The 11,404-nt window shown below is 40.2% G+C and overlaps 1 protein-coding gene across 1 annotated transcript in view; it reads right to left on the bottom strand.

Annotated features, from left to right (window-relative positions):
* Window positions 1–11,404, bottom strand: part of eprs1 (glutamyl-prolyl-tRNA synthetase 1) — a 34,731-nt gene that overhangs the window by 8,838 nt on the left and 14,489 nt on the right. Inside the window, exons 13-28 of the mRNA XM_079632960.1 lie at window positions 10,960–11,070; window positions 10,665–10,801; window positions 8,398–8,605; window positions 6,813–6,925; window positions 6,569–6,686; window positions 6,088–6,477; window positions 4,696–4,908; window positions 4,019–4,261; window positions 3,693–3,923; window positions 3,335–3,606; window positions 2,499–2,550; window positions 2,184–2,393; window positions 1,310–1,382; window positions 1,138–1,217; window positions 951–1,052; window positions 684–839 (exon numbers count right to left, since the gene is read on the bottom strand). Of these exons, the coding sequence (XP_079489086.1) occupies window positions 684–839; window positions 951–1,052; window positions 1,138–1,217; window positions 1,310–1,382; window positions 2,184–2,393; window positions 2,499–2,550; window positions 3,335–3,606; window positions 3,693–3,923; window positions 4,019–4,261; window positions 4,696–4,908; window positions 6,088–6,477; window positions 6,569–6,686; window positions 6,813–6,925; window positions 8,398–8,605; window positions 10,665–10,801; window positions 10,960–11,070 (2,709 nt within the window). The remainder of the gene's footprint in view (window positions 1–683; window positions 840–950; window positions 1,053–1,137; window positions 1,218–1,309; window positions 1,383–2,183; window positions 2,394–2,498; window positions 2,551–3,334; window positions 3,607–3,692; window positions 3,924–4,018; window positions 4,262–4,695; window positions 4,909–6,087; window positions 6,478–6,568; window positions 6,687–6,812; window positions 6,926–8,397; window positions 8,606–10,664; window positions 10,802–10,959; window positions 11,071–11,404) is intronic.

Genomic DNA, 11,404 nt, shown 5'->3' with positions numbered 1-11,404 from the left:
GCTCTTTATGATTACATCGACGCATTTTGATATAAGTTCAATAAATATTATTCCCGTCTATAGAAATCTGATGTAAACCTATGAGAATCTATCAATATTTCTCCAAATCTGCACATTTTTGAGCCAAAAGCCCTGAGGGACGTTGTTTTGTCACGCGCTGTCATGACAACAGCAGGGGAGTTTTTTTCTGAATGGACGCGGCTGAAGCTCATAATTCATATTAAAGGTATCGACTAATTTTTTCATTACATAAATCCTGACACAAATTAAGACATAACTGTCCCTATAAGTTTCTCAGAATACAATAGTGGTCAAATACTGAAACGCGAGACTTATATCTTTTTAATGATGTATAGTTTGTCAAGGTAATAACATTAAATCTGATAGTAACTTTGAACTATAAAAAAAAAAAACAGCTTCAGTGCGTCCTCGCTCTGGTGAAGGCTAACAGACATCAAGAGCCAAAATGCATAAAATGCTAAATGCATACAATTTTTAAATAAACATATTGCAGTACATTTTGTAATGGCAGCTAATTATAGTCATAATACTGAATCGGAAAGTCTATGGCAATTCTCAGCCCTACTAAACAATGAGTGTAAAATAAAGGCCCTCATATGCTCACAGCAAAGTTCTTTATAGTTCTTCACTTTCGGAGTAAAATAATTTCGATATACGCTTACCTGAATTGCTCTGCCGCTTGCTGAGATGTAAGCCTCCACAGTGGTGGTGTAATCTCCTCCTGCAAACTTCTCCTTCTCTGTTTTCCTGCCCTTGACCACAGGGATGGCCATCAGCTCCTCGTACACCCGTGTGTACAGGTCCAGAATCTGCAACACCTGCACACATGATGGTTAAAAGAGTGGGTCAGAAACATGCTACAATTATTTCAGGATCAGCATGTAAATATTAAGTTGTTAGTGAGGTGTGACTGATAACATTGAACCAACCTCCTCTACAGCTTCCTCTTTGGTGGCAAACGCTGTGTGTCCCTCCTGCCATAGAAACTCTCTGGTCCTCAGGAAGGGCTGCGGGTGTTTAAACTCCCAACGCTGAAAACAGCAAGAAACTGAATAAATACACAGGCCTTAAGTTGAGACGTGTTTGTAAAAGTGTACGACTGAGGCTGAAAGTTACCACGACATTGCACCACTGGTTGAGTTTGATTGGCAGATCTCTGTGTGACTGGACCCACTTGGCATAGGCAGGATACATCACTGCATCAATGTAAGAAGAATGCAAATGTATTAAAAAAGATAATACAAAGATAAGAAACCAGTCCATTTAAGACACAGCTGCAGTTGCTCACCTGTCTCACTAGTGGGACGTACAGCGATGGGCTCCGCCAACTCTGTCTTTCCTGATCTTGTCACCCAAGCAACCTAAAGACATTTGCAGATAAAAAGCACAAATCTTTGAGTGGCTATTTATACATATTTATTATACACACACTGAAAAGCCCCAAATACAATCCACAATAACATGATCTTGTTCCAAACATCCATTATTATAATTTAAAAAAATATGCACTTATTTGATTAAAAACACAATTTTAAAGATTTTTTTTTAAAAATAACTTTTTGCCATTTTAATATATTTTAAAATGTCATTTATTTCTGTTATGGCAAAGCTACATTTCAAGCAGCCATTACTCAAGTCTTCAGTCACATGATCCCTCAGAAATCATTCTAATATGCTGACTTAATTCTCAAGTAAAATTTCGTATTATTTTCATTTTTAGGGGTAGTCGTGGCCTAATGTTTAGAGAGTCAGACTGGTAACTCGAATGTTGTGAATTAAATTCTCAATACCGGCAGGAAATGACTGAGCCCAATCACTCCCCGGGCGCCACAGCAAAAATGTATGCCCACTGCTCCGGGTGTGTGTCCACAGTTTGCAGTGTGTGTGTGTGAGTTCACTACTCCTAATTTGTGTGCACTAACTTGGATGGGTTAAATGCAGAGGACAAATTCCGAGTATGGGTTACCATAGTTGGCCTTCACGTGTCACTTGAAAGTTGAAAACAGTTGTGGATCTTAATATTTTTTATGGGAAAAGTGACAGATTATCATTATAAATGTCTTTACTGTGACTCAAACTATTTAATGCATCCTTGCTGAAAAAAAAGAAGAAGTATTAACTGACCCTAAACTTCTAATCTTACATTCTTTCCAGCTTCTCACCTCTGGAGCGAAATCTGCAATGTGGGTTTTCTCTTTCTCAAGGGCAGCTTGAGAGACAAACATGGGGAAGTAGCAGTTCTCCACACCCAGCTTCTTGATCTCCCGGTCAAAGAAATCTTTGATGGCATCCCAGATAGCGTAAGACCAGGGCCTCAACACGTAACAGCCGCTGACATCGTAGTACTCGATCATCTCTGCCTTAGTGATCACCTGAAAACAGCAAATACAAACATTTTTAAACAGCTGAATAATAAAAAGAACTTTGTAAAGATAGTTATTATATGGTTTACTAAAATATGTGAGTACAGTGTGTACCTGTGAGTACCAATCAGCCAAGTTTTCCTCTTTCTTTGCCTCCAGTCCCAGCCTACATTTAAGAAACACAAAATAAGTGAGTGAATCAATAGATCCTGCAGGCAAATGCAAAATTCCCTTATTACATAATTGAAAAGCCTTTAGTGAAGTGTCCATGAACACAGCTTAGAGTCTGAAAAAGTCATTCAGACAAAAGAGACTGTATTCTGGGTTTAGTCTTGGAGGACAAAACCAGTTGTGGCAGTACTAAAACAACTGCAGAACTTTCTCAAGCCTCCATTTAAGTATTTATCCATAGGGGCTTTCGCACCGGATAGTTCTAGGAACTAACCACCAGGATGGCTCCCCGAGAACTAACGGTTCCCATAGGAACATTTTCCTGTTGCATTCGCATACCACCAGTAGGAACTCTGAAGTGACTTATTTTGACGACGTGGCGGACCTTTATTTTGATGGCGCTGAGAACGCCAGAGTACTGCTGTCCACACTGCTCGCATTCTCTGTGTTTATTAGTTTACGATCTGTCTAACAGTCAAGTCTAATATATTATTAGATATAAATGTTATACATTGAAAGTAGACCGTATATGAAAAGTTATTAGCGTATGCCGTGTTGTTTATGTCCAGGGTTGGTAGCGGAGCAGAAATACATAATCATGTTTCTCTTGGTCCCCTCATTTTCTCCTCAGAGGAAAGGTTTAGAGGCTCATCTATCACTGTTTTCCATGTTTGTATAGTTAGTTTCTGGAGTAAATATATAGGCTATAACCTGTGTTTACACACTGTACGGCACTGTTCGCGACACTGTATGGATTACTTTGCGTTTTTGCCTCTCACCGTGTCTGTTTTTTTGGCCCTTGGCCTTCTCCTGCTCCACCTGCTCCAGAGTCTTGACCTTGTTGAGGTTTCTCTCCTCCCTTCTGCTGCTTACGTCCTCCTCCTCCTCCCTGCTTCTCAGATTTGTTCTCCCGCTCCTTGCGGTTCTTGTCTTCCCCCCCTGTGTTCCCTGAGCCTCCTGGGGTAGTCACAGGCTTGTACTCCTCTCCAGTGAGGGCTTTATACTGACCCTTCAGCTCAAGCAGTGTCTTCACTGCTTTATCAACTTGATCCTAAAAAATGAATTAGAATAACAGGAGAGCTAAAATAAAAATCACTTCAAAAATGTAATGTTTATTACAAAGAAATTTAAACAAACCTTAGGAGCTTTCTCTGCTTTAAGCCGTCTCACTTGCTCACCCTGCTGGCCTATGTCTGCAAACAGTGCTTGAGCCTGAGGGGAGGAGCTGGATTGAGGTGGGGTGGTGCTAGACTGTGCAGGGGCGGGACCAGAGGAAGGAGGCACGCCTGGTTTGTATTCCTGTCCAGTTTGCTGCTTGTACTCCGCTTTAAGACTCAGCAACTGCTTCACAGCCGCATCTACCTGATCCTGTAAAAATATGAACAATTGTTGAATACTACTTAGTTTTTAAAATATCAAAATTTTAAATGATTCTATGACCAAAGCTGAGATAAGTCAAAAACCTTGGGTGCCTTGTCTGTTTTCAGTTTCCTCACAAGTTCTCCTTGTTGAGTGACTCGATCATGAATAGACTTAGGAGAGCTGTCAGAGGAGCCAGACGCCGCAAGGGTGGTGGCGGCAGGGTGAGCTGGAGTTGATGGAGAAGCACCAGCGGGGGGAACTCCAGGTTTGTAGTCCTGCCCTGTCACCTGCTTATATTCTGCCTTCAGAGCCAAAAGCTGCTTCACTGCGGCATCAACCTGTTCCTGAGGAGGGGGAAAAATCATGGCGCTTTACCAACAAGTAAATTACAAATGAAACGCAATGTTTTCGTGAAATCGCCATAGCAAAAAAATAAAAATAATCTATTAATAAATATAAATCTATTATATTTTTATTATAAACATGCAAAATGAAACGTATAATTTATATTATACAACTTTATATAAATTAAATTATTATTTATATATAATCATATATAATATAAAGCAATTATTTGCTATATATATATACATTATATTTGTAATGCTATTTTAGAGGCTTGGTAAAGATGCATATCTGCAACAGATATTGAGTACTATAAAACAAAAAATATGTTAGGAAAAAAGTACTGTTTAGGGGGGCCCCAGTGCAAAAACTAAATCCTGAAGGAAATATTAATTACACCATAATCTAAGGCAAAATGTAATTATAGTCTCACTTTTGATGCTTTCTCAGCTTTCAGCTTTCTAACCAACTCCCCCTGTTCAGTCACATGGCTGTAGATGGCAGCAGGGGAGGAGTCAGGTGAAGGGGCGGGCTGTGGAGGAGATGATGTAGAAGGAGCCATGCCTGGTTTGTAGTCTTGACCAGTGAGCTGTTTGAACTCAGCTTTGACAGCTAAGAGCTGTTTTACTGCAGCATCTACTTGCTCCTGTAAAATGAAGATGACGTGGTCAACAGTGAAACCCCAAAATAAACAACCAAAAAAAAGAAAAGAAAGATGGTACAGTTATAGAAAGACTAAACTCATGATGTTCGATCTAAAACCTTGTGAGCTGCCTTACCGTATACTTCTTAGAGAGGCAGCTACCTTGTTAAGATACAGGCACATTTACCTCTGCTCTGCAAAATAACATGGGTAAAATCCAATAGGAAATTTTAATAGGAATCTTTGTAATAAGGATGTGAGGGCGGAGAACATTTCACACGTTCAAGTTGGTGATGCAAATTTGCAACGTTGACCGAAGAGAAATCTGCTTCATCTGAAAGTGACTTCGATATTACCATCCTATTTTTCCACCCTTGCACCCGAAAAACACAAACCCAGAAAAGAGATGTTGTTGCAAGATGGAGGGGGGGGGAAGTAATTTTGATTAACCCATTTGTGCCGGATGCTGCGCGCCGAAACATTATATCTAGCGCCGGTTACTGTGTTGCGCAACTCTGAACCTCCTGCCGGCTGCTGCGTAGCGCAGCATTTTGTATTCGTCATACTTTTAATGACACGTGCAGTATGTAACGCACTGTCATAGGTTCAAATACACACAAGGTGGGTCTTGAGTTTTTAAAGACCACGTGACCACCCAAATGTACTGTGGTTCGCTGAAAATCACGTCAATCAATCAGACATACACGTGCATTTTAATTAAATATTTTTTCTTCCCCATATGATTTTGAGAATTTTTTGAGTTATGTTAGTGCTAAGGGAGCATGTTTTAATCAAACCTATGATTCTTACCTTCAAAATGTATTTTATTTCATGTTTCTAAGTGCTACAGAGGCTTAGATATTCAGGTTTTGGTAGACGTTGACAATTTTTAGTATTTTTTCAGAAAACCCTCAGGAGATAAGGACATTTATCCAAGAATAACATAGGTTTTTATAGGCGTTTTAGGAGTAAATGGGTTAAAGATTACGAGGGTACACGAATAAATCCTTTACAATAAATACTGCAAAATTCCACAAAAAAACAAACAAGAATTGTCAATTATGATTTCATGGTGACTTTAACAATGGAATTTTTGGCCTGTTAAATTTCGCACCTGACCGCACCTTAAGATAGCACCCTTAATGAAGCAGACCCTTATAAGCAACTGAATGACCAACAGACCTTGGGTGCTTTTTCAGCCTTCAGTTTTCTGACCACCTCGCCCTGCTCAGCAACACGAGTGAACGGACAACCGGTGGAGGCAGGGCTTGGACTTCCTGCTGCAGAGGTGGGGGCAGAGCTCTTCGGTGCTGGGGTGGAAGTAGGTGGGGCCATACCAGGTTTGTACTCCTGTCCGGTCAGTTGTTTAAACTCAGATTTCAAGGCCAAGAGCTGCTTTAATGCGGCGTCCACTTGCTCTTTAGGGGCCTTGTCTGTCTTGAGCTGTCTGACCAGGTCTCCCTGAGCCACAATGCTGGAGAATAGAGAGGAAGCGTCTCCTGCTGCTGATGGAGCAGGGCTGGAGACAGGAGCCAGCTTGGCTTTGCTCAGAGGAGCAGACTCAGCCTTCACCTGGAGGAAGAACAATATGAAAAGACTGATCATTTTGTTCAATGTTTGACTTATTTGTTAAGAGAACAAATGGATCCAATGCTGTGCTCACAGGTTTAGCGGCTGTCTGGCTCTTGCTCTTGTCCTTGGAGCCAGCAGTGGGCATCTCTTTTGTGTGTCCGTCTGGGATATAGAGCAGGACACAGGGACTCTCCTTGCAGCTGTGGGGGCTAAATGAATAGATCAAATAAAGTAGTACAGAATTAAAACGGAGTATAAAAACAGAAAAAATATATTTAAATGTTTATAGTTACAAAAGATTCATAATACTGTGTTAAACAGATTAGAGGTGCAACCTGATTGGCTCATACGGCTGATCACAGATATAGAAACCCCGTCTCTGCAGCTGTATGATGTCACCTTTCTTCAAGTCCTTCAGGCAAGGGTCTCCCATCATCTTCTCCTCGATCTGAAAAATAAATAAATAATAATACACATCAGATTTTGAACAGTTTATACACTACTGTTCAAAAGTTAGGGGTCTTTTTAAAGGGTAACTAAACACTAAACCAACTTTTTTTAGTTAATGATCTGTAAGAATGGAGCTTCATAAATGCTGTTCATTGATTCGAGTACTTTTTTTAACATTTGAGTATAAAGTGTTTTATTTTTCAAATATATGGTGTAAAAACGTCTGAGTGCTGCCCTCTTCAGGTTAAACGGAATCTCCTGAAGTAGGGGTACTCTCTGACGTAGGGTACTCTGTGACGCTCCTCTGCCACGCCCCTAGCAGCCCCTGGTATAAAAGCATCTGCTTCCGTCAAAACCACTGTAGCGAGTCAGGAGTTGGAAACTGGAATTACGAGTATTGAAAACAATCAGGATAGCGTATTTTAGCATCTAGTTAGCATAGCATTTATATAGTTATTTAGATTATTTCGTGTAGCCTAGGTAGTTATTTAGCATAGTTGTTAGTGTTGTTAGAGTTAGTTAGTAGCGTAGTATTGCATCAGTTAGAATAGTGTAGATTTTTAGCATTAGTTTTGTCTGTGTTTAGTACAGTGGTAAGGCTGGTATAGGTGTAGTGTTGCCGGTAGCAACAGCACTGCTGGACTGCATAACTTTCCCCCAGACTTGGAAATTAGCGCCAGTGTTTACATGCACTTGTGTGCCAAACGCTGCTCTTCCTGCATGGACTCCACAACCGCCGGCGCGTTTTGCTGGATATTTTTTTTCACATAGCGGCAAAATATGCTTAACGGAGGTCAATAGTAATAATAATCCACTCAGATACTGGCCCCATTCTCTCTTGCGCGGCTGCTTCGCTAGCATCGTCGGATGCCGATCGCGATGCGGGAGTTAATGCGATGCGACACCGCAGTTTTAGCTCTGTGTCCACAGACAATTTGTCCACTTCAGGGGAAGGTGGGGGAGAAAAGTCCTCGACTTCAAATGACCGCTCTGTTGCAAAGCTACTTTCGTCACTCCAGTCACTCTCTATCTTAGCGAGTCTGACAGCAGCTGTCAATCACTGCGTGACTGCGGGTCTGTCAATCACGCGCTCAGCCCCGCCCTCGGTTCGTCCGTTGGGGTCTGCCCACTTTTCCAGCATTTTTCAAATATTGCCAGTGGGTGGAGTCAGGCTCTGACCAGGGGTTTAGTTACCCTTTAAAGAATGTAATACTTTCATTCTGCAAGGACACCTTAAATTGATCAAAAGACATTTATAATGCTACAAAAAAAAATATTTCAAATAAATGCTGTCCTTTTGAACTCTATTCAAATAATAAATGAAAGTAGCCTAGAACAGAACTGGAAGCGAGAGAATGTGTTTTTTGTGTGTTTTTTTGTTCTGTTCACCCCCCCAAAAAACTGCTCAAATATGGCACAAATGTTACCACAGAAACACAGACAACACCCCAACAGACTTGAGTATCACACCTTGCTGTTCTTGTTGATGTAATCCTTGAAATCATCATCCTTGCCCAAGACTGGTTTGGTAATGAGGTGCTGGTAGTGGACGCACACAGTAGGCAGAAGGGGGGCACGGCTGGATTCAGTGAGCCAGGTGATCTTAGTGGTCTTTTTATAATCAGTGTTCTCCAGGTTCAGACGACCATCTAGAGACGAGATCGCTCCACTGCTGTCCCTGCAGGCACCAAGACAGAAGACATCAGCAGTTAATCTACATAAATGCACGGTATGCACATGTATAGGGCTGAGAAAGTATATTATAGGCCCGTGTACCATTGCTTACATACTAGTAGTTCCACATGACAGTGAAATACTAAACCATATTAATGAGCCTTTAAAATATAAATTAAGCTCAAGGGCACACATAAAACTTGCCAAGGCTCACCAGCAAAAGTAGGGATTATGAAGGTCAACAAAAAACAGAATGGAGACTGACTGTATATTTTAATAATCTATTAATAAACAAGTGTTTTCAGGTTCAGCGTCAACTGCAAAGATGAAGTTGACTCGTCATCTCAGTATAGTGGAATCGCCAATTGAGACATGCTAAAGTTAAAGGGCACCTATTATGACATTTAAAATGTTCCTAATGTTGTTTAGGGAGTCCCCAACAACAGTTTTACATGCATGCAATGACAAAAAACACTTTTGTTGTCATATAATATGCATTTATTTTTACCTGATTTGCTCACCGACTCCCAAATGAATCGTTCAACGACTCATTTTTCAAACCCCTCCTTTGCGCGACGCTAATCTGCGATTGGTCAGATGACCCAGCAGTGTTTACATAGATAATACTTATTGTTTAACACGGAGTACAATGATGCTTTTATCAATTAAATTGTGTTATAATAATTATTATAGTCCACTGCTTTGTAGTTTGTAGTAAAAAACTAAAAATAAGATAAAGAATTTAATGTTATGTTAGCGAGCATAGCCCAGAGTTCATATTGTAAAAGCACAATCAGTCTTTGTTTGCGTTAGCCCGATGCATAAACATAACGTTTAAAAAAAAAAAAAAAAAAAAAATGTAGTTACGTTACTACGAGGTATTACTCTATTCTTTAAGACAACTCCGAAAACAACGACAAACACATAGGCTATCTCAATACAATTGTCATTGAAGACCTAGAAGCTAAACGGTGCTTACACAACAAACAACATAATTATTAAGCATGCTACATAAAACATAAAAGCAACAATTATTAATAACACTTACAGGTTGTGATACGGAGGAGGAAGCTGATGCAAATACACTTGGAATTGAACCTTCCTTCAATATCAGCGGCTCGCGAATCCAAGTTTGAGTGCATTTAAGTTGGAAAAGCAATCGTCTTGAAAATGGCGCGAGCAAAGCACAAGGCTCGGACTATACTTCTGTGGTATAGTTGTATATATGAATTGTAGCCACTTAGTCTTCAAATGCTCCTCCTTGGGCAGATGAAAAAAGTTGGCTTTTGAGTCGCACTTCAGAACACAGCGTCTCGTCGCCATGATATTTTCCCTGGCCTTGGAGAGCAATAAGTGGGCGTATCGTATTCAAATAACTTGACAAGTTGACGTCATCTAGTCAGAGAAAAAGCTTCGGTCTTCTAACGATTCATAAAAATTACTCAGAGTCGACTCTTACTTTTGAAAGACAATAACTTTATATACGGTGCACTTTCATATTTCAAACTTTGCAGGATGTTTTTGTTCACTTAGATCTGTTACACACTACATGAAAGGTAAATTTCAAAATTCCATAATAGGTGCCCTTTAAACATGTCGCTGTACTAATTTAGCTTCCACACAAACACTTGGATATGCACCTAATAATAGCATTTATTAGGTTATTTTATATATTTATAAGGTTATCACATTTATCTGTTACCATTAACTTTAGAGCGAGCAGCTGTGTGGCTAACATTAAGCTACTAACATGTTTCAAATGATAAGCCATGTTTGAGGTTGATTAGTGATAGCTGAACGTTTGGATTTCCTGACCGAAATAATTACCACATGGACCAGTCATGTTAATGATCAGTACGTCACGCACTGTGTGACTTCACCCATTTTTTTCTTCTGCGACTAGCTGATTAATTAACATTTGGTCAACTAAGGCTCTTCTCGTTGACAGCCCTTGAAATATTATATTGAGCAATGACACACAAAATAATCCGTTAAATGAACTATTTTAGACACAGATCTAAAACCAATATCCAAATCAGCATATTGTTATGTTTAAGTTTTACCTATGGATTTTGGTGATGATGATGTTTCCCCAGTTGATGAAGGTCACGGTCTCACCCTCTGTGAAAGTTTCTGCGTCAGCACCGTCGATAAAGACCTTAGGCCCGTACCACACCTGCTTCATTCCCACATCTGCATTCTGCAAATCCCCACAAAATAGGATGTGACTTAAATGACAAGGCCCAATTTATATACCCGTCTTTCTTTATATATTACCTACCTACATGTGAATTAATGAAAATATTTTTTATGGTACTGACAAGTTCTTTAGGGGTGCGTGCATGCAGATTCTATTACCTTGGGATGCTTGGCAATCTCTTTCATTTCCTCCTTGGCTTCAGAAATGAAGACTGGCACAACCTGCGAGCTTAGTAGGGCAGTGTATCTTGGGGCTATTGGGTCAATGACCTAAGAGAGAGAGAGGGAGAGAGGGGAACAAATGATTCTTTAGATATGTCCATCAAAGCTTCTTTGCTCTCACATTGCTCTGAATGGTGGTCAGACCGAATAATGAAACAGGATGAGCAAGGACAGGTAGAGAAGAGTGATATGAAGAGCAGGGCAAGCCAAACATTGTACCAAACAGACTGTAATAGCCACACCGGTGCATAATTACTGCCCAAAACTGCTTGGAGCCTTTATTTAAGTAGGTTTATAACATCAACAGTAACTATCAATGCTCTCTGACTGGGAAATGAGGGAGTTAACAACAATAGTTGAAATCAAGTGCAAAAAGTTTTAA

The sequence above is a fragment of the Phoxinus phoxinus genome (assembly GCF_949152265.1).
Source record: "Phoxinus phoxinus genome assembly, chromosome: 13".
In the NCBI taxonomy this organism is placed as follows: Eukaryota; Metazoa; Chordata; class Actinopteri; order Cypriniformes; family Leuciscidae; genus Phoxinus; species Phoxinus phoxinus.
This window is presented reverse-complemented; position numbering and strand designations above follow the sequence as displayed.